The 25,276-nt window shown below is 41.6% G+C and overlaps 1 protein-coding gene across 3 annotated transcripts in view; it reads left to right on the forward strand.

Annotated features, from left to right (window-relative positions):
- Window positions 1-25,276, forward strand: part of AFF3 (ALF transcription elongation factor 3) — a 337,349-nt gene that overhangs the window by 194,038 nt on the left and 118,035 nt on the right. For all 3 annotated transcript variants that reach the window (XM_084526939.1, XM_084526940.1, XM_084526941.1), the window contains exons 6-7: window positions 6,982-7,018; window positions 12,270-12,321. In XM_084526939.1, the coding sequence (XP_084383065.1) occupies window positions 6,982-7,018; window positions 12,270-12,321 (89 nt within the window). The remainder of the gene's footprint in view (window positions 1-6,981; window positions 7,019-12,269; window positions 12,322-25,276) is intronic.

Consider the following 25,276-nt stretch of genomic DNA (forward strand, 5'->3'; position numbering starts at 1 on the left):
AAAATGGGTCTGTCAGTCAAGCAGTGGGCAAGACCAGCAAAGAGGCTAAAAGGCTAACTTTGGGGCATCAGCTCCTTCTCTCCATCTCTCCATCACCATGCAGTGTATGGTATTGTGAATTCATTTCCAGCCTTTATGGAAGTGCTGAAAGATCAGTTCAGGTCATTTGCAGTTTCTCTTCAAACCAACTCCACTCCAGAGGAGTAAATAGACTGCAATCCTTTATCAACAACAACAAAAATCCCAGGTGAAAAGGTATTCATGATCTTGGGAATGAGAAAAAGCTTGTAAGACTCTCACCTTGTTGCAAGGATGCAAATCATTCTTACTTTTCTGTCTATAAAAACTGAGTGTCAGCATCATTACTTCCTGTACATACCAAACTACTTTTCACCTGCAACTCAAGTAATTAGTGATTTGACACCCTGAAACTTGAAATTTATTAATTGGGCTATTAAAGTTGCAAAGGCCACAGGAACTATATCTAGACTGGTTTTGATATCAGTCTAGCAAAAAAAAAAAAGCTTATTAATTAAGTTTTATATATCACATATACAACAGAAATACATTTTTGAAACTGTGCGTGTGGATACATCCACCTATACATCTCTATATGCTCTGTGGATGGGAGGGTGTATGTGCATATGCTACGTATGCATATAAAATCAGACCTCACTAACATTGGAGGTCTACATTAATCCACAAGAATGGAAGTCATTGTCAGGTTTGAAGTGTTAGCTACTGCCCGGTAGGTTTTCCAGTATAACACTATCACAAGAGCACGTGAATTTTCTTTCTCTGTGGAATTAATTTGTACTCTTGAATTTACTAGGAAGGGCCAATGACTGTCTCTTTATTTCTTGTTTTTCAAAGCTTAAGGATAATTGAATCAGTGTGTGATGTGACAGGCTGCATGTGCTTTCCTTTCTCCTATCTCTGTCACACTTTGTTATGTACAAATGATTAGGCATTATTTGATTGTAATTTTATTAAAAACATCTTAATAAATAAACTTTAAATGAATAATTGAATTTGATGCTTGTACAAATGAGCTTTCATGTTCAGGCATTAATTCTCTATACTTGTGTGGGGAAAAATGTTGTTAATTCTACTGCCTCCTTTTCTAGAATACATCCTAGAAACAATAAGGTTTGAAAAGACCTCCAAGATATCTGGTCCAACCATCACCCTGCCACCAATGTCACCCAGTAAACCATGTCCCTGAGCACCATGTCAAACCTTTCCTTGAACACCCCCAGGGACGGTGACTCCACCACCTCCCTGGGAAACCCATCCCAATGCCTGACTGCTCTTTCTGAGAGGAAATGTCTCCTCATTGCCAACCTGAACCTCCCCTGGCACAACTTGAGGCTACTCCCTCTAGTCAGTCTTACTTCAGTGCCAAGTAAAACTACAGAGTTTTTTTTTTGTTTGTTTCCTTTTTGTTTTTGTTTTTGTTTTTGTTTATTTTTATTTTATTCTGGGAGTTACTGAAAAACTCCCAGAACTGAGTTTACTGAGGTCTGTTGATGTGTCTCAGTGTGCCTGCCAAGGGCCAACCTGGAGAATCTGCCTGTCCAAGACATTCCCTGGGTGATGGTGCCTCAGGACTGAGCACATCAGACACAGAATACACTGCTCAACAGGCAGTGGGAATTGCTCTTTAAAGGTTTCTCTGCAGACAAACTGTATAGGGGGTCTGAGGCAGCTTAGGATGATGTTGTGTAGATGTTTGCAACAGAGACAGCTGTTACCAGCCAGATTCTTCAGAAACTCCATTCCCTCCAAGAGCTTCCCCCTATGCAGATGCCAACAAATTGCTCATGTTAACAACCACTCTGTCTATGACTACCTGTGCAGCACTTTGTGGGGGAACCTGGACATCGGGTACTGAGTGCACCACTGCAACACAATTGGGAACCATTTCCCCAAAAACAAAAAGAGCTAAAGTCCAGCTGAAGTAGGAAAAGACCTCTGAAGTCACCTGGTCCATGTTCCCTTCACAAGCAAGGCCATGTAGAGCAGGCTGCCCAAGACCATGCCCATGCCAGGGTAATTACAGACTTACCAGTCTAGCATCAGCGCCAGCTGCACCTATGGAGAAAGTTACTCTAGGACTGACTGAAAAACACATGAAAGACACTGTAGCCATCACTCATACACAGCATAAGCTTATGAGGGCACTGTTTTGGGGACTATTAAGGTACCACACAGTTTTAGGGAGCATATGAGATATGTTTTGTGTCACATATGAAGAGAAGATGCAATTTGTCACTGGTTTAGGGAGCTTGTGTGTGACATGCTAAGCCTTCTCATGTCCAAGAGCTGCAAGGACCTTCACCCAAACCTAGAGATGCGAGGCCAGGGGGATTGCTGTGATGCGTCTGTGACGCCGGTGACAGCACAAAGGACGGGTCACAGTGCGGAGGCTGTCATCAGGGCCAGCAGCAGGCAGCGCCACCCCACTGTGGCCTGGGCCGTCGGTGAGTGCAGCTCGCACCTCCTGCTGGCTATGGCTCGCCTGATCTTCCTCGCCCTGGCTGTGCTGGGCATTGCCCAGAAGCCATGGTTGCTGGATGATCACATGGATGCGGATACACACGAGAGAATGCAAGAGCATGCAGAGCAGCTAAGTCAGGGCATGGCTCAGCTGCTGCAAGAGATGGAGCAGCAGAGACTGGAGCAGAGCCAGGGGGTCCTGGGAGCTCTGCTCTTCACTGCCTTGCAGCAGTGGCACCTCTGGGCCTTGCTTGACCTCCTTGTGCTGCTCTTTGGGCTCTGCCGCTGGCTCAAGAAAAGGAGTCGTGAGCCGGGCAGCCGCAGCAAGCAGGGCAGCTCTGCAAGAAAGAAGAAGGACAATGGTGATGCAGACCAAGACGGTGACTCGGACGACACCTGGCATCTGGACAGGGTTTGGGCTGATTGCAGCCAGTGGCCAGTGCCGTCCATGGCTGACAAGTGCAAGGTGGTGGAGGAGCTGGTGGACGAACTTCTTGGGGCCTGCCGAGGACTTTGCAGCAAGTGTGCCTTCAAGCCACAGCTGCAGCCGGCCATCGGCCTGGGCTGCTTCTCCGAAGGCTGCAGTGCCCGCCAAGACAACGTCGTCTACCGCCTGCTCGTGCCCCTGAGGCCTCCCCCTGGACACGCCTTCCACCCAGAACTCGGCGCCATGGGGAAGAGAGCAACGAGGAAGCCCGGGCTGCGTGTGGACCTGCAGTGCACCTGCGTGAGGGAGCGGCTGCTGGGGGACATGCTGTGCTTCCTCCACCACTCCGAGGACGAGCTGAGCAGAAGCCAGGAACCCAGCCTCCTACACACCCTCTGCACGGGCTCCTACCTCAATGTGGAGGAAACCACGCGCTGGTTCCAGGACCTGGTGCAAGCAGCCTGGCAGCTTCTGCCGCGCTCGCGCCACTGCCACCTGACGCTGCTGCCCTCCCGCCGCTCCTGTAAGATCAAGCTGGCCAATGCCTCCAAGAGCACCGTCTCCATCGAGATCACGCTTGGGGTGCAGATAGATGGCTCGGACAGCTTCCTGAGTCTGCAGTAGGCCACGCACAGCGTCGGCTGCAGCCCGGCGCAGCCACACAACACCACTTTCTCGAGCAGCGCAACACAGACACCTGTGCGCAGCCGGGCACTGACCAGCCAGACCCTTGGGCAGACTCCATTCCATCCAGGAGCTTCAGCAAGGCCACCTAGAGCAGGCTGCCCAAGACTGTGTGCACAATGTGGTACTTACATCTTAGAATATGTTCACATCCTCAAAACAATATGGTTGTAGAAGACATCTATCATCATCTTTGCTGTTTCTCTTCATTTTTACTGTCTTTAAAGCTTACTCCAGGTTTTGATTTCTATTTAATTGTATGTGATGTTTTGATCAGCCATCATTTTGTTATTTTAGAATTAAACTATCCACTTAAGGAAAACTGGTGTTTTGTCACAAATTTGGATCGATTAATATCAGAAGCTATGTTATGATAATATGGTTGTCTTTTCAGTGCCCATTTCTTTTACTTTTTCCTTTATTGTTCATTTTAACAATCTGGAGCCAATAAATAAATAAATAAATAAATACATTTAAAAAAAAAAATCCAGAAATCAAGCTTTCATCTTTTGTTTTTTAAGTTACATAATGGAATATTTTTTCCTACCTCAGTGAGAGTATTCTCTATTTCATGACCATATTTTTACTAGGCTTTTTATTAAGAACAATTTGTTGAGAATCAAGACACTTTAAAGAATCAGTTAAAAGGAGAATTGAAAATATTATAGCTCTTGCTTAGCTGAAGTGAAATTTGAGACAAAGCAAAGTCAATGGCAGAGGTAAGATACCATTCTAGACAGTTAAAAGGTAAGGGTGTATTCTTCCTGAAGTTGATGAAAAAGAGTAAGCAATTTCCTTGTTTAGCAGTTTCAAACAATTTTACGAACACAAGGATATTTCCATAAAAATAACTCTATTTCCCAAAACAGAAAAGAGTTTCTCCACCTATAGGTATATAAATTCACTACTCTGGAAACTGAACGTGTTCTAAGAGACTACTTTTATTGGCAGCCTGGCTGGCTACTAGAATAACATTTAAATTCAAGGGTATATATCATTATATCACCACTGCAAGACGATTCTGACTTCATAAGATTATATTCAGTAATGGGGGTGAGGGAGGAGTCTTTAATATTCCTTTATCAGAAGCCATCATAAAATGATGATGTAATATGTCAAAAGAAGACAATTTCAAATTATTGAGAAATTATTTTCAGCATATGAAACATGTATAGACATTGTGAGCATGTGAGACGTTCTACTGTAGATGATAGTAGAAACTCTTAATATTTGCCCCAGAATTTGATGTTTTCCGTTTCAGATGTGTAGGGTGTCACTGAATTACAGATGTGTGCTATGCCATAAAAAATATGCAGATTAAAGTCATGCAGTCCAGAAAGCCTTGACTCCAAAGCAGATGGTGCAGATGGAGATTTGACCAGCCAAGTCTTCAAGAGCCCAATGCCCACCACTCGGACAATCTTCATTTGGAGTTGCCAAGAAACCCTCGGGCCCTCCAGACCCTGAGGCATGTTTCTGCAAGACCCAGCAGCAAAAACTTAGCTCAGCCAAGTCAGAGCATCCTTGAGCTCTCTGGGGACTTGCAGTTCCTTTCTTCAAATTTCTACCTTGGAGATTTCTATGGTTGGCATCTCTGTGGGATCTGGTGAGCAAGTGAGGAGATGGCACAGACAAAGGGAAATATTTTAGGATGTGTTTCTGTGTTGTTTTTCGTTTTGTTTTGTTTTGTTTTGTTTTCTTCTTAAATTTAAGACCAACCTAAGGCCTGAAGTCTGGCTTCCGAGCTGTAGCAAACCTACAGACTTCTCAGCCATTTCACCTCTTTAAAATGTAGCAGAAATGTATATATATTCCAGCTTCCAGCAAGTATAATGAACAAACACATAAATAAGAACCTCCCACTTCCAGCTGTGTGTCTGGTCCATCACTCAGCCTCCTTGTACCAGAGACCTAGTCCAGGGTCTGATTCCTCACCAAAAATTAATGCTACGTGTGCCTGGCCTCTCAGTGTAGTTCTTACTGTTGTAAGTGCAGTGTGCACTTGATGTGGTAGTCCTCTGTGTATGCATGTTATCCAGGAGCAGAGCTGCACAGAGGACACCTTCCCTTCAATCAACCATAGCCCACCACACGTTGGGCTGTTTCTGGCATGATGGAGGGCCCTGAACTGAGTTAATGGTTGTATTAAAAGCCTTGTGGGCACAGCAGAGGTACTCAACATTTTTCAGAGAAATAACTGGACAGAGGCCATTTTCATATAGCCTGTTCTGGGTTGATTTTATGGTAACCAAGATTCCAATGTGAGGTAATGAGAGGAGTAGCTAATGAACATATATGATAATATACAGTAATGTGCTCCTATCACCAACATGGGGCCAGTGACACAAGTTTTTAACATGTAAAGCTTAAGAGTTGCCTATCACTGGACAGAAGTATTTAAAATGTAGCAGATTTAAACAAACCTACTCAGAAGATTTAATGTAAGGCTGATTACCAGCAATGCATTCTCAAAAAGTGTTCAAGGCACCTCACAGCTTCGCAAAACATCTGACATTTCTACCGCAGTAAAATTACAATATCATTAACATTGTTTTGGTCAACAGGGACCAGACTGAGAGACCCCAGATATAGTTAAAGGTCAGGTGTTTGCTTGATAGAATTTTTATGTTAACCTCATATTTCAGTATCTCCAACAGTGTTTTTTTTTTTCTTTTCTTTTTTTTTTTTTTTTAGATGATAGTTATTTTCTTCTTCTCCTTGTATTCTTACTTTATTTTTTCCCAATTTAAAAATCTTTTACTATAGTATCTATTTATTTTTCTCTCTTATTCATAGGCTTCTTTCACATTTTTATAAATGTACACTAATTCTGTGAGTAAAATATATGAATGTGAAGAAAAAACAATTTATTGTACCATATTCATAAATATCACAGTTGTGATACAAGGCTGACCTTGTAATGTCAGAGACCCAGTGCTAAAGTCTGTATTTCCATTCTCCGGTGCTGTCAATATCAACATGTGAGAAGGAAAGATTAGCTTTGTTACTAGCTCAAGAATCCAATGGTCCATGAAACAATATTGGTCTTCACTCTGTCTACTCATCTAAACTCATGGAAAATAATAGACAAGTTTTGGTTGATCAATAAATGAACAGTAAGCAGGAGACTGGTAATAACTATAAAAAGAATTACACCTTTAAAAGGTTGCTGTGAAATAAGTTTACAGGCCTTTGCATTAAAGTATTTTCAAAGAAATATTGGATTTATTCTTGTAACTGAAAATGACTTTTAAACCAAATGAACAATTAACAATATTGTTTGTGTTGTTAAGGTAATGTTCAAGCAAGCATTGCAGCTAAAAAGTGCCATAAAAATAACACATTGTACCTTCTTTCTGTTATTATTGTAGGAGTCACAACAGGGATCTACAGGACACAGCAATACAAGTAAGTACTAACTTGTTTATGGCTGCATTGGGTGGAGGGAATGACAATGACTGTGAAAACCAAGGGACTGAGAAAGCAATGGTAGCAGACCGGGACAGCACAGAGCTTTGCCAAGAAGTACTCTGTTTTAGCCAAATGTGGGGAACTGAATTCAAGGGTGACCATCAAAATACCATTTCTTTTGGTGTACTGGGAAAACCAGAAAGGATTCATTTCATGATGGCTATTTCATTATATAGGTGAGAAAGACTGAAACAGCAAAAGAATGGCTTTTCTAAAATGTTAGAAAAGAAATGACCCAGTTGCTTCGGCAAGGGAACTGCCAGATATAGGCTGCCAAAAAATTGTCCTGAAAAACCTGTTACCATTTATCTGTCATAGGCAATGGTATATTTTGTGGCTATTGCACCATAATAAACCCCATAATCTTACTAATCCCATACCAAATAATGCCTCAAAGACCATGTGGCTGTGGGTCTTTTTTGGCTAGCAGTGTGGGAAGGGAGGTGTTGTATGCTTGCATGGCTCCTGGTTGTTGCTTTTCGGTGGACTCCAATATACAAATCGTGGTGCAGATCAGCAGCACTTTAATTAGATTTAGTTATGGTAAAAAACTTAGCAGCTGTATTGAAAGGAAAGATTGAACTGTTCCATGAAACAAAGTATTAATCCTCTCCCCTGACACCTCTGACTGTTGTTAATGTTGTCTTGCATATTAAAAATACATGATCCTACTCTGCTCTCGACATAAAATCGTCTCAACCAAAAGAACCATTTTGTTAGCTTCCTGACCTGTCAGCCAGCACAGAGCCCTGTTTGCAAATTACAAGGCTGTGACTGAAGATGAAAAATGCCCTGAGCTGGTAGGTAGGGCTTTGAAAGTGGCTGGTCACCCACTGTGTGAGGGAGAAGACATCCAGCGAGACAAGCCTGGGAGACGTAGGCTATTAAAACAGTGCAGCTCTTTGCCAGGGAAAGGTCGGCAGGCGGAAGGCAATGTTGTGAAGAAACATGCAGTGGTGTCACTTAATTGCCAGTGTCAGTTTGATATTGCTGTGAGGACCAGCACTAAGGAAATAATAAAACGCAAAATGGCTGAGGTCCTGTCAGAAAATAATGAATACAGTAATGAGAGAAGGAAGCACAAAAGGGCCATAATAGAGAGGGCTATGCAAACATGCAAAGAGTCATGTGCATGACAAACACACAAACTGAGCTGAGGACTTTGTGATGACGTCAGAGGCCACAGTGTTTGGATAGCTTTGGGCATAGTTTTATTTAATGTATTTCCTTCTTGCAACACTTTAATAAAATAGGTTGTTCTGCAGATCTATTAAAACATGCTTTCCTGTGGATTAGGGAAGCAGTCATGCCACCTTACACCTTGCCCCTTACTCCTGTGGTGTCCAACTTCACTTCACTTCCAGTTCCCCCATCAGCCCTCCCCACTATGGTACCTCCAGCTTCTTCTTATTTCCTTATTCATCCTGCTCAGCAAAATCAGTGTATGTTTGCTGATGGGCTAGAGTGCACTTGATACTGCCTGGCTGGGTGATGGCAACCAAACCAAAGAGTGGCTGAACCCATGCAGCAACACTTTCTTCACTGGTATCAAAATTTAGGATCACTGGCAGACACTGAGACGCATTCTCTAACGTTGCAGAGTAATTTGACTACCTCTGAGATGTGTATCCATGAGGATTCTTTGTCAGGGTGTTAGAAAAAGACATGGAATAAGACAGAGGCAGAATAAAACATAGACCTTACCAGTCTTGTACAACAAACTCAAAGAAAAATAATGGAAAAAGTATTTTGATGTTAGGAAATGCTAGCAAATGACTCCATATGGAAAACAAATGTAATAGTCTATGTACTGCATTATCCAAACACACATCTTCAGAGTCACAATTAGCTGGTATTCCCCATTGCACCATGTCTTCTGTGGAGTGGCTCCTGAGCCCGTCATTTGCAATGTTCTTACTTCAGCTGCTAGCATTGTCTTTCTCATAGATAACATTTGCATTTCTCTCATCCTTACCCACAAGGAAATCAAAGCATTTAAAAACCCTTAATGGCCGAAGTTGTACTGCTCTGTTACAATAAGTATTATTTATCCTTGTTATCCAGACAGGTAAACTTAGCCTGGCTAAGTTGAATGATTCACCCAAATTCCTACTCAGAGGAGAACACTCCTTCTCTGGTCTTCCACTATTCTTCAGGGAAATCCTACAAAAGTCCATTTAAAATAGATTCTGAAATGGGAGAAATCTAATCTTCTCATCCGGTTATATTTAAAACAATTAGGAAGGGAGTTGTGTGAGATGTAGCAGGAACTAGCAAAGAATTCCCAGGCCAGTGGCTGAGGATCTGAGGGATGATGTTTTCCACCACGGTCTTCTGGAGGCACGTGCATGCACACACACCTCAACACACAGGCGTGCACACACACACACGTCCACACCCATTTCAGAAGACATACACAGTGCATAGCACCTGAATGGAAGTGTGCTAACAGTAGCCCTGTGAAGTAGGTAATGTATCCTTTGTCAATTCCCATGTGACTAAGAAAAACAACAGACTACACAAATTTGCCCATTAAAAGAAACCAGAGCTAGACAGGTTTTAGCGGTCCAGCAAATGCCAGCCTCCCACAATGGTACCTGCATGCATTTGGCAGGTAACATGAAAACTAGAAAGAAAAATCTTGGCCTAGCCAGAAGTAAGTGTGGGAAAAAAATAATTAAAAAAAAAAATAAAAAGTTGTTCTGACAGATAATTCCCTTTTATTTTTCCAATAGCTTAATAACAGCATATCTGTGACATTCAACTATGCTTAGCCTATACACATTTTTCAAATTTCTGTGATTTAGTCAAGTGTGAACAAAGTTGGTAAGGACTGATAAAGCATTAATGACCAGATTTTCTACTCTGATAGGCTGGACTGATGCATTTTTACCATCTGCAAAAGCTTCATCCTCCCCCTCCACACAGAAGTATGTTAAGTGATGATTAGCATTAAAGCAGATGCAAATGCTTACTGTAGGGTAATTCATTAATATCCAGTTTGGCTAAATCACAGAGATTCCCTTCCCTCTCTCTCCTCACAGTACTTGTGCTGTTTCCCTTGTTGCTACATTAACATACATTGCTGAAAGTAGAACTGATGTGAACTCTGGCAAAGCACTCAGGAATCCATATTCCCCCTCACACTCAAACAAACCAGTGTTCATGGTAATAATTCATCACTTACAGAAAGTCTAAGTTACGAATAGAAAATCTTTGAATATGTGCCAACTGTTACTGTTGGTTTCTTGTTCCAAATTACCATAATGCAGATGAGCTCCAGGGCTCCAGGCATCCTAAGGCTGACAAACATGCACTGTAGCAACAGCTTTCTAGCCAGCAGGTTATCATCTGGATATACTTTCTGAAGTCTCTGTTAAAAGTGTCCTAGAGATTATGGACTAGATGTATTCCATCCTGTGTGGCTGCCCAGCTTGTGCTTAAATTTTATGTACCTTTAGCTTCCCTAATGGTTCACAGAGGGACACTGGTATTTTTGAAGTCATCCAGAGCTTCCTTTTCACTAAAGATTGGGCACATAAGTTGGGTACACTCAAACCTTTCCACAGGGGAGGATGAGATCTACAAGCACCACAGCAAGGTGTTTGCACTACCCAAACCTCCTTTAGTAGACACACACATTCAGAAGCTCACTTTCTAGAGTAAGTCCTTCAGCATGCTTCTTTACAGCAGTGGAAAGACATTGGTGGCAAAATCCTGCCTCTTCTGATGGCAAGAGCAAGTTTTCCAGAGGTGCCCCTAGCAACCATTCCTGACACCTCAACACTGTATAGAAACTGAGGGTGAGATCTTTGCCATCAGCGAGCAGATGATGCGTAGTGTTCATGTGCATGGAATAGAGTAGGGGCTGATCCAGAACCCACTCAGCTCAAGTCAATGAGTAGAAGATCGGATAAGGGAACACTGAAACAGAGTGACCAAAACAAACATTTTTCACAGTTTTTTTCAGAAGGCACAGGTGGATTTTGGCTTAATGAAGTTTGTTAAAAGGTAGTGGAGGAAAACACATCCATCAGTAAGCTAGTCACACACAACCTCTGTGCCTCCTTGTCTGCTAGGCAACATAAACTCGTATGTAGACAGCTATTTGTGCCCAGCAACACACAGGAGGATCAGCAGCTGCAGTCATGAGGTCCAGAATTCAAGTTCAAGGTGATTCAAGTAGAGCAGCATGCCCTGTTCATCCATGTTAGAGCTAAAGAAAAATCTTGTGCTGAACTGTAACTCTCTCAGGTTTCTCAGAGTGATAAGTGCAGTAAAAAACAATCACCTTATTTTTGGAAAGAATGAAAGAGGGAGAAGGAATTGGCCTGACATACCATGAACAGTACCACCCCATCAGCTATCAGCCTGCTTCCCTGGTGTCTGTGCTATGTAACTAAGTTACGTTGGGCAGATGTGGTTTTGGACCAAAGAAGAGGTCATCACAAGCCAATGTACTTTTCTAGGATGCTTGTGAGTCATAAGGAAACATAAAGAAGAGGAAACCCTTGACCCCCCGATACTTCTCAAGTATTTAGGTACTTAAAAAAAATAATAATAATAATAATAAAAAAAAAAAAACTTAACTTGAAAGTTAGCTTTTTCTTACACAAAATAGCAAAGAGGATTTCTCCAGCCCCTAATTACAGCAGCTGAAGATTAGGTCAAAAGGTGTCAAAACACTTACTGTGTCAAAATGAGCATGAATCCAAACATCCATCTGCAGAATTGTGTCCTAATCTCTGCCTTAGTAGCTTTTGCTGGTACTGTTCTCCTCTGTATGAAATGGTTCCTGGAACAGGGTGTGGGAGTCTGTGCATGTTGGATGGGATGCAATATCAATAGTAGAGCTGTAAGACCCTGGAGAAGTCCTTTGTATGCTTCCAAGGTCTGCTGTTCCTTGTAAAGGTTGAGTTACTTGAGTCTTTCTGCCTCCCCTGTAGAGTTTTCTTAACTGACATTGCCAGAGTACAAGTGCCAGTGACAAGAAAAGTCAAGTCAGGGTTGACTCCCAGCTTACAGATACTCCATCAGTGTCCCAGCAGCCCTGTGATTGCCTCAGCAGTATTCCATGCATGTGGCAAGAGCAGTCAGTGTTAGCAATGAGTAGAGCCTTGGCATATCGCATCTGAACAGTTTCCATATTCACCCATTTCTGATGTCATTTTCTTTTTCTCTTTTAAAGGAAAAAGTGATGTAGAGCCAAAGAGTCCAGAGAAAAGTGCAACACATACATCGTAAGTCACTTTTGCTTTTATGATCAGAGAAAGCATCTATGTTTTTTATCAGATTGGTTGGGCAAAATGGGATTTGTCTGTTGTGTTGTTGTTGTTTTTTGTTGGTGGTGGTGATGTTTGTTTGTTTTTTTTTTCTTTCTTTAAGATAAAGCTCTTTCACTGATGCTGTTCTTAAAAAGGCTTTTTAGATAATGACTAAACATTAATTATTCCTAGAACTTTTGCATGCTATTAAGTCAGAGATCTTCACAGGTGAAATGGCTCCCTATCATGCTGAATAGATATGAAATTATTTTTGTGGGTGTGTGAGGCTGGCCTTTACAACCTGACTTCAATATTACCTTAATGCTGCTGGAGTTTGTCACACTTGCTAAAAAACATCATGTCACATGCCTTTGATGTACTGATGTAATTTTAAAAGACTGCAGTCTGAAGCTTCACCTCTGAATTACTTGAAATCCAATTACAGCTATCTCTGGTCTCTCACGATTTTGTTGATGTTTTTGAATTAACAAAAGAAGTCGAGAAATAGATAGGAACAGGCACTTGTAATATATCAGTGTTCACCTTCACTCTAGTGCAACAATAGAAGCTTTTGCCATTTTTAACTCCAGTATACAAAGGACTGAATTGTTTTGCCAACATAAACCAGTCTACGAAACAGATGGGCTGAAAGTTAGAAAAATAAATAGCAACAGTCTCCCAAACTGAGCTAGATAAGTGAATTCCTTTAATATTTACCATGCAGGAGCAGTATGCATTTCTACAAAACCATTCACCTTTTTAATCCCATTTGAGTGAGCGAAGTTCTTGTAGCAGTCAGTCATGTGAATTTTAGAGTGCATCTTGCCTGTAATTTATGTTTCCTGATTCCTGTTATTTAAATTCAGAGCGTTACATCATGTAAATCTCACAAGGTGTCACCATTTGTTACACAGCCAAAAGTAGTCACAGAAGGAGGTACTATAATGGTGATTTATAGTGGGATGTTTTCATTTCTGCTGCAAATACACATTAAAAATCTTCTGGAAATGAATCTAGAAAAAGATTTGACATCCTGTAAGAAATGACTTGTCCTGTAGATTGTGTTGTGGAATGTAATTACAGTATGTGAGCATATTTAACCAAACTTATTAAATGAATTAAGCATTAGCAGCCTTATGCCTTCTGATAGTATGATTGCTGGGAATGGTTAATAGAATGATTCCAATAATTATCATTTTTAAAAATAATATTGCAATAAAAAACAGAAGAAGAAGGGTTTTAATGCCATCTGGAGGTATTTTGGAGAAATGAACACATTTATTTTCGCTGATACTTAGCAATATGTAAAACATGAGCCATACTGCACAGTGGTTTTGCTAGTCAGATGGTATTTTATTCACGAGGAATGTTTTAACTTTCCTTTATTCTCCTTTATCAACGTAAAACTTTAAACCTTGGAACTTAAAAGAATAGGGGTTCAGAGATACGCCCTAATATATTTTGCTCTGAGACTAAATGTTGTGCCATGTAGTGTGCCATTTGAAATACAGCAAACTTCAAAACCTGCTTAGATGTGAAAAGTTCCTTGCCTAATAAGACAAATAGTGTGTCCTTCTGAAATGATGCACAGTTTTCTATATACAGGGTATTTATAATGCTTATCTTTACGCTGTTGCCATATGCTAAGGCTTCCCCACAGCAGATACTGGTTCCTAGAGTAAATTTTAGAAGCAGAAAATACTTTTACCCCTGACGAATGGCTGTATTCAAGAAGCAGGGGCCCCTCTAGTTAGAGAAATTTTTTGTGTGGAAAAGGAAACAGGAGAGAAAGTGGGACATGAATGGGAGGGAACCAGCAAGTATTGCACCAAAAATAAAAATAAAAAATGTGAGGCCTGGAGCTAAGAAAGAGGGAAAAGATTGCAAAGACTGAATTTTCAGAAACAGATATAAAATTGAGAGCAGTGGCAGAGAAAACCAGAGGTCAAACTGGAAAAGAAAAAGCAGGGAGAGCAAAAGCTGTTAGTAAACTAAGATGTGTCTGTTATTGAATAGCACTGACTTCCTGAGTGCTACAGTGATGCAGATTAACACATTTCAATGTGTAGGTAAACACTGACATCCCCCTTCTTGTTCTGCTACATTTTGTTGGCCTTCCCCAGGCTGCTTCTCATTTACACTTTCTTCTAGGACAGGCTTTTACCTCTGGCTCTCAGACAGCTGTGAATGCAGATTTGTCCTTCCTTTTGGGGATGTGACAGATCACACCTGAGCGCAAGATGTGCATGGAGAGGACACCCCAGCAGGACCCTCTGTCCTTCTGGTGAAAGGCCCATGCCCTCTTGTGAGGTATTGCTCCCCGAGGGTTACAGGAGTCCATCCGTCTGCTCCTGGTAGGGACTTTGAGAGGGAGAGACACTGATGTAGGAGAGGTGGCACCTTAAGGCCCGGCTGGCAGAAACTGCGGGGAGCCAGAAAGGATGCACTGTGGATTCATTTCGTTGTGAATCATTGTTTCCGCATGGAAATGAAACAAACAGCAGCAGAAAAACCCACAAAGCGAGGCGTGTTGGCCTAGATAAAAATAACAGAAAAGATGGGGAGGAGCGAATTAATGTTTCTTTCTTGCAAATGTCTTTTTTATTTTCCTCAGGCATGTTACAAGCCACATACTCAAGCCAAGCTTATGTGACTCAGTGGCAGTTAATTCATCCTTGGTGTAGATTTACTACCACCATCCAAAGGTTATTTATGCAGCTCCAAAAGACAGGTTGATTGCCCTCCTGAATCAGGCAGTGAGGCGCTCATGAACCAAGCATTTACGTCAAGTCTCACCTGAAAAGATTCCTCCTGCCTTGTCCACTGGGCTCCATCCAGGGCCTCAAAATCAGGTACTGGGGTTGTGCTCTGGAGCCAAAGGGATGAAGGTGCTGCTCGTAACCCCTGCAAGGTGGGAAATCTAGAGTGCAGGATTTGTGCTGTGCTTTTCAGAGGGGTTTGGGTATGGGAAATGTATTGTTTTGAATAACATTGTGTGTGTTTTTTTTTTCCTGTATGCATTAACTCTGTGGATGGACTCTGGTAGGACATAGCTCTCCCCTGATAATAACATTAAACATTAAGAAACAGGCATACTTTAGATGATTCACATTAATTGATGCAACATCCTAATTAGGCAGATAAATAAGGGCAGTCATTACAATGCTGGAGATAACTGAGATGAATGTAAGAGAATGAGAATTATGCAAAACCAAGGAGGAAGATCAGAATCTGAGCAGATTTGTGTCCTTTTGCACACTGTTCCTATGGTCTTCACCATGTCTGCATGCACAAAAATCACCTGAACTGGCACTAAAGGATGGCAATAAAAGGTGCAAACAATACAAAGGTGTTAAGCTGTCTTGAGTCTTCTCCAGTTGATTCATGTTCCTTGTAATTGAATGCTTTTAAAGCCATAAGAATTCTGGATTTGAAGGGCTTTTTGTTGTTGTACTCAATATGTACAGCTCTCTATGGGTCAGCTTCACTGCACATTTCTAAACTTTTAGGACTGCTCAGAAATATTCAGCAATGTTTCATTCTTTCGGTTTTGTGACGGAAGGTCAGTTTTCAATGGTTAGAAAACTTTCACAGTTTTGTTAAAAACATCTAATTTTTATTAAAATCCCTTTCCCCCAGCTTTACCTGTTGTAGGCTGAAGGACAGGGTTAAGGAGGGTGAGAGAAATGGACAAAGTGCTCTTTTGGTCTTTTATATTTTTAGATATGGGGTTTTAGTCTTTCTTTGGGAAAAAAAAAAAATATTCCAACCAGTGCATGTGTTTCAGATGGTCCAGTAGTTTCATGGTAACTTCTTATCTCACCGGGGGTCTGAGATCACCCATCCTTCCACATGGAAAATATGACAACAATTCAAAAATGGCACAAACACACAGAACACCCCGAAAGACCCTCGCTCTTGGGATGACTTTCGATGTACTGTCTGTTGCGATGTTCTTCAGTACCTTTTTGTTTGTAAATGATTTCCAGTTCAGACTACCCAAGGTTAATCATGCCTGACTGTGATTCACTGCTATGCATTTACCTCGACATTTCCAGCGCACTTACTTAATGATATCAGCACTAGCGATGAGATACCTCAGTGCTGTCTCTTTATTATCCCTCCCACAACTGTTTTCATGCTGAGCTGCTCCAGATTTTTCCCTCCCTTTTTACAAGAGAATTAACCAAGATTGAGGGAGGCTTCTATAATTTATGGCAGTTATGCAAGTTTTGTCCTTTACTAATACTCGGAGAGTCACAGATCTCAGTATGTGTGTTCACTTGTTTGCTTTTGCCAGGCAGAAATAGATGTTGGCTCCATTCCTTCTGTGAGACGGTCTCAGGCATCACTTGGAGAACAGTTTGCTCAGGGGGATCTTCATTAACAATACTAAATTCAGCAGTTTCCAAGCTGCCCATTTGCAGAGATTAGTGCTTCGGTCTCTTGCCCATCCAGCTGCTAACATCATTCTCATCACCCTGGAGGTAGAAATAGGAAACAGGTACTCAGACCAATGTTACTCTTTTTCTTCCTCTTTGCAACCTATGTCTATACTGGCACAAGCACCGATATATTTTTATTTCTTGCCTTTACTTCCTCCCTTGTATCTTACTCCTTGTATCTCCAGTGACCCACAGATAGCATTTATTAGCCAAAAACTGGGTTTCCCATCTTGCAGATGGGAAAATAAAGGCAGAGGAATTACAACGTGACTCCAGAGAGCAGGGGGAATCCGTCTCAAATTCAGGAGACCAGCCTGAGCAAGTGCTGCCAGTGCACCACCGTGCTCCGAGCCCCAAGGAGCTTTGCCTTCCACATCTGGCTGGCGTCTGATCTTGAGCCAGGACCACAAGTCTCTCAGGCAACCACTGCGACCTGACTGAGCACCAGAGTTGGAAGAGGAGCCCTAATCCCACCTCACTTTCAGCAAAAGGCCTGGTGCAAGTTATTTAAAGTTAGCCTTGGCTTCCCCCCATCTAAAATAATAATTAGACCGCCATGGAGACTAGCTCATTAATATTTGTACGAAGTGTTGAAAAATGTAATGTTCTGTAAAAATGGCTAAGGATTACTCATCCAGAACAGTAAAGGAAATGAGTGGTAGTTTAAGTTTTTTAAGACAGACTCGGGTAATAAGTGGTGAATGTCCTGAGCAGTGCCAGCAGCAGGCAGAGGCTGAGGGCTGGGTGCAGGGAGGGTTGCACTGCTGCTTCTCCTGGTTTGCCAGCAGACATGGGGAGCTCAGGCAGCCCCTGCCCCATCACCACTGGCTTGTCCTGCCCCACAATTTCAGTCGTAGCTTCTTGGACAGTCACCACCCAACTTAAATTAGGATTTGGCTTTTCTCTCACTACACCTGAGGGAGGGATGGCAAACAAGGAAAGGGCAAAGGATGCAAGCTGGAGAGCAAAAAGCCTTGCAGTGGTACATCTTAGATATCCTTCTGCTTGCTTGCCACAAAGACTGTGATGGCTCAGTAGAACCAGAAGATAGGTGAAGGGTCTGAAAGACAATGGAAATGGTGAAATTCATGCAACTGTGGAAGTCAACTCTAAGGAAAGGTGCCCAAATTTTTCTGGTGTATAATCCACTTTTAGCTTTCAGATTAGGATACCAAGGCAACTTCTCAAATAGCCTTCCACAGCTCAAATTTGGGGCATTTTCAAGAGCAAGAACTTCTGCAGTGGACATACATCAGACAGTGACTTGGTGATTTGGTCCTCTTTCAGCAATTCCATGAGCTTTATTGCAGGCCATCATGAGGGTATCAAACTGGTGAGTCAGTTCAGCATCATCCAGCCAAAAACACGACTTCCAGGAGTTGGTGGACAATTTATTAAAAACAAGATTTTTTTTTTCTATTTTTTATTGTTTCTGAAAACATCAGTTACACATTGTATCAATAATGGCTTTTAATGTATGCCTGTGATGTATCTGAGAGAAGTTTTGAAGTCCATACTAAAACAAAAAACAAAACAAAACAAAACAAAGAAAAAAAAAACACATACTGAGATGAATGAACACAGTGTTCTTCAGAGCGATGGAGGTCTTCAAAACCATAGAAGCAAACGTCTGGTGTTTATCCATGAACCAAGTAGCTGGCAGGAGAAGAAGGCTGGCTTCATTGCACTATCCCACCTGTTTACTTGAGCCTGGGCTTGCAGAGCTAACCCCTAACACTGCCAGACTGTCATTGCCCAGCCAGTCCAGCAAGAGCAGCTAAAATCTTAAAATGCACTCCTCAGCTCTCAAATTCCCATGAAAAAGTTCTTTTTTTCTGCCATCTCCCCTGAAGCATTACCCTTAGTACATGTACAGAGTGCTTCTCTGTGTATTAAACATACAGACCATTAAAAAAATACAACTCCACAGTAACTTCCTGCTCCAAAAGACAGACCAATTTCACCTGTGGGATGCATCAAAGCCCTGGCTGTATTGTCACAGTACTGATGTAAATGTCGCCTGCCAGTTCCTAACCTTCCCTTAGCACAGATTTTTGGATTTGTGGTATACAGTGCTGCTGACAGTCCACAAAAAACTGTTGTAAGTTGATACCAAGAAATCTATTTTCTTCAAATCCTATAAAGACATTTTCTTGGAAGATATTTGCCCACACATGTCTCAACTTAATCTGTCTTTGAGGTTTAGCTATGTTAATGAGGAAGAATGGATCGGTGTTTTGGGTGATATTTTTTTTGCCACATAAAAATTATAGATGCATAGTAGTCAAAGGTGATACAAGTAAAAAATATTTAAAAACATATAAAATTGTATTAAAAAAAAAAAAAAAAAAAAAAAAAAAAAAAAGAGAGAGAGAGAAAAAAAAAATGATAGCCAGGAAAGCAGATGAGATGGTTTTTATTTGCTGGATTTAGAAAGAAAACACATGGAAGCCCAAGCTGACCATAATTGCAGCTGTGGTTATCCTGGGATAAAGTTTAGCTTCCGTAGTGTTTCAGTCAGACAAGAAAAGCCTTATCTGAGATGTCAACAGGAAGGGGGATAGATGAAGTCTAAATAATAGCACCTCTGAGATCTGGGGAAGTTTTGCGATTGACTTGCATGGGAAGAGATAGGGCTTTCACTGCCCTATTTTTAAACGTCAGTCCTTTCTTTTACCAGATGCAGCCAACAGCTGGAGATAACTGCCCTTATTGCTGCAGGACTCAGCACAGGGTTTTCTTTATAAAGTCTCTCCTTGTTTAGCACCTTTCCCTTCACTCTCTACCTGTACAGTGACCACCAGGGAGAAAAACCCAGAGCTGGTGGCTGCTGCCCTGTTTGTTGCCACCCTCCGCTCAAAGCCAAAGGGGAAGGTGCAAGAAGCCCTCACTTCAAAGCAGATGTGCTCAGCAGCTTTTGCACAGTTGGAAAACTTACTACTACCTTGGTCATTATTTCTAATTTTTTCAAGTGACAAATGTTTCACTAGCGCTTGTGTTCATTTACAACACTTAGAATAAAACTGACCAATTTAGCTAGCTAAAATACAGTTATGGTTGAGGAAATGTTTTCCCGTGTTGCACCAAAAGCATATTATTTTTCTCTTAGGCACTGTTTTCCTTGGACTTTGTCATTTGTAAGGGACTAATTGGGAATTTTGAATGCGGCACAGTGGTTAAAGAGGGGTTGCCAGGAAAATCAGATGCGAATACCTGGGAAGAACTCGATTTCATCGGACGTGCCATCAGAAACCATCTACCCCGCTGCGTATTTCCTCCCTGAAGGAAACGATGAAACTGAAGCTAGGAGTCTGGCACGCTGGAGTTGCATTGTGCATGCTGTTGGTTTTGCCGCGTTAAAGTTCCCAGATGATGTTTTGGAAATCCTGCACCCAGGCGAGAGCTGTGGCAAGGGAATCTGCCCTGGGTGCTGCTGGGTTGAGGGCAGGGAGCAATGAAGCACCATGCAACATGTCCAACAGGAGAGAAACAAGATCAGGAGTATTCGATATATCCAGGCCTACAAAACCTGTTTTTGTGTTGTTTTGTTTTTTTTTTCCCTTTTCTGCCAGTCAATGGACAGAGGGTGATCTGGTCCCTGGGCTGAGTCCATGGCTGGAGGAAGGCGAGGTGTATGCAGGGTGGGGAAAGGAGGAGGGACAGGGAAGGAGAAAGAGAGATACAGGTCCTGGCCACCTGCCAAGGAAAATAACCAGCATTTTGCAAAAGAGAAATCCTAAGACTGAGGTCATAGTATGGAAAAAGTCTGTTTCACAGACTCTTTAGCCTGAACACAGGCCAAGATTTTTTTTTCTTTTTTTTTTTTTTTTTTAATATATTTTTTTAAATGCAGGCATCCTATTAACATTTGAACACTAAAGCTCGTCCAGGAATGGAAAGATTTCGGAATTTGAAGTACCCTAGTTTTCTACTTTGTTGTTATGCTGATATATATAATTTTTTAATTATGAGAAAGCAAAGCATTGAACAAGAAGTTCTCTCACTTTGCTTTTGAATTATTTTACCACTATGAAGATCAAATTAAGGGGATCTAAAGAAATGCTTTTTTTTCCCACAGAGTGACCGACTCAAAAAAAAAAAAAAAAAAGGCTTTTCAAGCTTGGTGGACAATTTTTTATTTGCCATGCAAAACAGAGAAAGATACTGAAACGGTCATGAATTTTCCTGAGTGGAAAAGTTCTACAGTTCAGCCATGAATAGCTACATTTTTTTAAGCCTTTGTAGTAGCAAGCTGACAGCTTCATGACAAATTACTTTTTATACCTAACTAAACTAATTATTGAAGCTCTTCTGCCTTAATCTCTGGACTTGGATTTAATGTCAGAGCGTGGATATTTTTTAACTGTGGGAAAAAAATAACTCCTTGGATTTGTTAGGATGTTATTGCAAGCAAGTTTTCTGGTCTTTGATTTGCTAAGCTACAACTGGAGTCTACCTTCCTCAGGGTAAGAATATTTCCACATTATCATTTCACCTGTGGTATTTTAAGAGTGAGAATATTATATCTTCATGTGTATCTCAGCTTTATGCATCCTATTCTTTGTTTAGCATGCAGACAAGCTACATCTCCCCAAAGAGATGTGGAATATATTTATTGGCAATTTAGAATTGATGATAGATTTGACAAGCAAGCAGGGTGACGCACTGAAGCTATCAAAGCTGGAGATGAATCAGGACAAAGGTTCAGATGAGATGCATTGTTCCAGAGATTCAAAAGGATTTTACTTACAGATCATTCCAAAATCAAGGCAGCTGTACCACTGACTTACAAAGAGAAAAGCTCAGTTTTTACTGAGAAAAAAACATGGCTTGATTGGCCCACAGACCTTTTATGGCAAAATTACAGCTGACATTTCTGCATGATGTTTTTTATTAGTTTTGTAAGCTATTTTGTCGGGATTCATTTGTGCTGATTCTCTCTTTCATGTTATAAACTGTAAGCAGTTGTAGGTAGAGAGAAGGAATCTCTTGATGTATTTCTTTGTAGATACACTCCAAGAATTGCAATAGATCAGGTATGCTAAATTAAAACTGATCTGCTACCTGATGAACATGTGAACTTACCGTTTATTTCTTTGTGTTATAATTTAGTGTAAGTATAGGGGGGAATTCCATAAACTCATCACACGCTTTCCTACTGTCAAAGCAAAGACAAATCAACACAAATAATCTCCTAAGGGTATTTAATAGCATGGTATGCACACGGTATGAGCAAATTGTCTGTTTGTATCTTGTTCAGTGACCAATTTTTGTGCCATTTGAAATGGCTAGTTATGAGGGGCAGGCAGGAGTTAGGGATGAAAGTTTCTGTCCTGAAGTCCCCTAGGAGCTGTGGCGGGTGAAGCTGACATGCGACCTGCCTTGATGTAGCTCAGGCAGAGGCCCAGAACACCCTAGAATGTAACCTCAAAAATAATTTGTCATCACTCTGGTTTGTACTTTTTTAGCTGTCGGGGTTAAGTCAAAAATTCATGTGGCTACTCATGTGAAATCCACATGCTTTCCCCATCAGTATAACTTATACAGTAAGTGTAATATGAGACACAAACTGTTTAATATTTGCAGTCACTGTCAGCAACAGCAGTTTCTGTAGACTTCCATGGAGGAAAGGATGAAACCTTTTGCCAGAAACTGTTAAAAAAGCCTCTGTCAGAAAGTAAGGTTTTGATCTTGCAAATAATTACAGACAAGCATGATGTTTTCCAGCAGGACTTGCTTCAGCATTATTGTTTGAAAGACCAAAAGTTCCTGTGGGTAACTGGCCTCATGTTTAAGCTTTACTGCCCATCTCCAGTTCAGTTAAAAACCATTTCCCTGTCAGCTGCACACTTTACTGTGAGCACTGTTGGTAAAGCAGGATGAGTTTTGTCTGTCGAAAAAAGTGGCCTGCTACAGAATGACTGCACATGGAGACCAAGGGGACAAAATAAGGAACTTGTGTTTACCAGGGCCTGCTTATTCTCCCCATCCCTCGCAGCCGCCACTGCCATGCCAACCTTCACGTCCCGCGGTGCAGTAAGCCCAGCGCAGCTCCGGTAAGCACTGGGGCTGGGAGATAGCTATATGGTCCACCTCCGAAGAGCTTTTTCCAGCTTCCTATTGAGAAAGAGAGAAGGAAACCTCTCCCTAAGGCTGTCCCCTAGGTTTCATGGCTGGTAGCACTCCCCAGCTAACATGCAAGGAACCTTGCAGCACCCGCAGCAGCCTCGTGTGACTGCTGCTGAGTAGCCAGGAGTGGGGAAACGCCTCCAGCTCTGAAGCATGGGAGACAGTGGCATAAAGAGAGGAGGGGGAAGGCTGGAGAAATGATCACAAAAGACTTGTCAGCTAAATAGGATTTTAGAAGTTTTGTTATCACATCTAACGCATATCACTAAACAAATACAAAGATATTTATAATGCATAAACAGTGAGACATGGTTGCAAAGCTGGATGATGGTAGTTAGATTGGTAGAGGGATCTAAAATATTGATATTTTTCCCAACTTGCATATATTTCACTATGACCACAGTAGGTAGATGACAAACATCATCCACAGGCATTATGGAAAGATTATAAAAGCCAACAGCCTTCTTTTCAAAATTATTTTGATTTATTTCTATCTAGCAGAAGTAGCCAAGTACATCTTTAGCATGATCCCATTTGGCTCAGTGACATTGCACAGCTATGAATTCGCTATGAGAAGATCAACTCTTTCTCTACCCTAAAGAACATAAAAGCCTCAGTGCCTAGCTGGAGAGCAAATGCCTCTTGCTCAAGCTGCTTATGTTTTTCTACTTGAGAAAAATTAAAATCTCATCTTATTTCTTTGCATGCACTTGTCATCCACTCAGAGTTTTATCCAAATAAATCGCTGGTTCTTTTCAAAGAACATCTTCAGTATAAGTTGCATTAGCTTTAAAGACTCACCAAGAACAGAGTGGTCCAGGCTGACACTCTTGGTTTCCAGCAGAGAAGCAACTGCATGAATCTTATCCCACAATCCTGCAGCTCAGTTAATTAAGTATTTGATGTCCTGAGAAGCTGCTGCCTTCCAAAGCTGAGGAGAGGGAGCTGCCAGGCCCTTTTCCCTTCTCTGGCCACCAGACACAGTGATGTCCGGAGATTTTCCACCCATCACACCATCTTACACAGCTCTTCCCCTCTCCCCACCCCACAGAGCTGATGAAATTAAATAGCATCAAAAATTAACCCCACCATTATTGGAATGCAGCTGGGTAACGCGTGGCCTCATTTGCCACTGGGGGAGAATACGTGTTTGCTGCTTCAGTCTTGGGGGCTCTGTGTATGGGACACAGGAGAAACTGGTAGCACAAGCCCCAGGGAACACCTCCCCTGCAGGACCACCACCCCTTTGGGTGCCCTCAGACACCTCGGGCTCCAGGTGTCAGATATCAGATATTTCTGATATCTCTTTGCCTCATTATCTGCTATCCTTCCATCCTGGCCATGATCCCTTCTGCATTTCTTTTTCTCTCTCCTCTTTCTTGTTGCATCTTTTCTGCTGCTCTCTTACTTCTGTTTTTGTCAGGTTCGTCACCTGCAGCCTCATTTCTCCTTGCTTTTCACTTCTGCTGGCCCTCCCCTCCTCATCCTTCCCATCTCCACTTTTGCCCCAGAAAATATGTCTCCCATGTCTCCCCAGAAAAATGGAGATACGTGTAGCAAGGGATACACAAACATGCCCCCAGCAGCTCGGGTTCCTAGATTAATGCATATGTCTCATTGCCTGCTCTCTTGATTTCTTCACTGTGTTATCTATGCTCAGTGGTAAGCCACTGGGATGAAGACTAGCTTTTAACTCCTTTGTCAGGTGCCCTGGTATGCCCAGATCTTCCTCTGGGTCACATCCTTTTCTGTTAATTCTCTTTTAAGAATCACATAGGAAAAAATGAAACACAGAGAGATGAATGTGGAGCAAAATTTTAAAGTTAGCTACCAAATGCTTTCCTTTTATAATTTTCAGCATGATTGGCAGGTAGGTTTATTTAATCAAATTGCCTTTTCTGACAGTGTATTATTTAATGAGGGAGCTCTTTTTTTTTTTTTTTTTTTTTGATTGCATAGGAAATGTAGAAACATTTGAGGAACTCTGATGTGCTATTTACTCATCCATTATGTTGGGAATCAGTTTAATTTCAATGTCAGTAGAGTAATTAATAATCATAACAGTTATCTGTCACAGAGAGATCTATTTGGGGATTTTCTCAGCAAACCGGGATATATTCTCCATTCTTTCACCAGAGAAGAATGTTTTTAAAAATAAGCCACATTCAAATGTGTTTTTATTTTGATTATCCCTTCCAGGCTGATAGCAGAGATAAAGTATTTTCAGGCTTTAATTCAGTGTTGAGTCATTGACATGAAATCCTTTACTAGCTTGTTATCCATACTGCTTTTTTCCCCCCATTAAATTCACTCAGTTTTTCAAGCATCAGGAAGGATGCAAGCATCAGGAAGGATGG

The sequence above is a fragment of the Aythya ferina genome (genome assembly GCF_964211825.1).
Source record: "Aythya ferina genome assembly, chromosome: 1".
Taxonomy (NCBI): domain Eukaryota; kingdom Metazoa; phylum Chordata; class Aves; order Anseriformes; family Anatidae; genus Aythya; species Aythya ferina.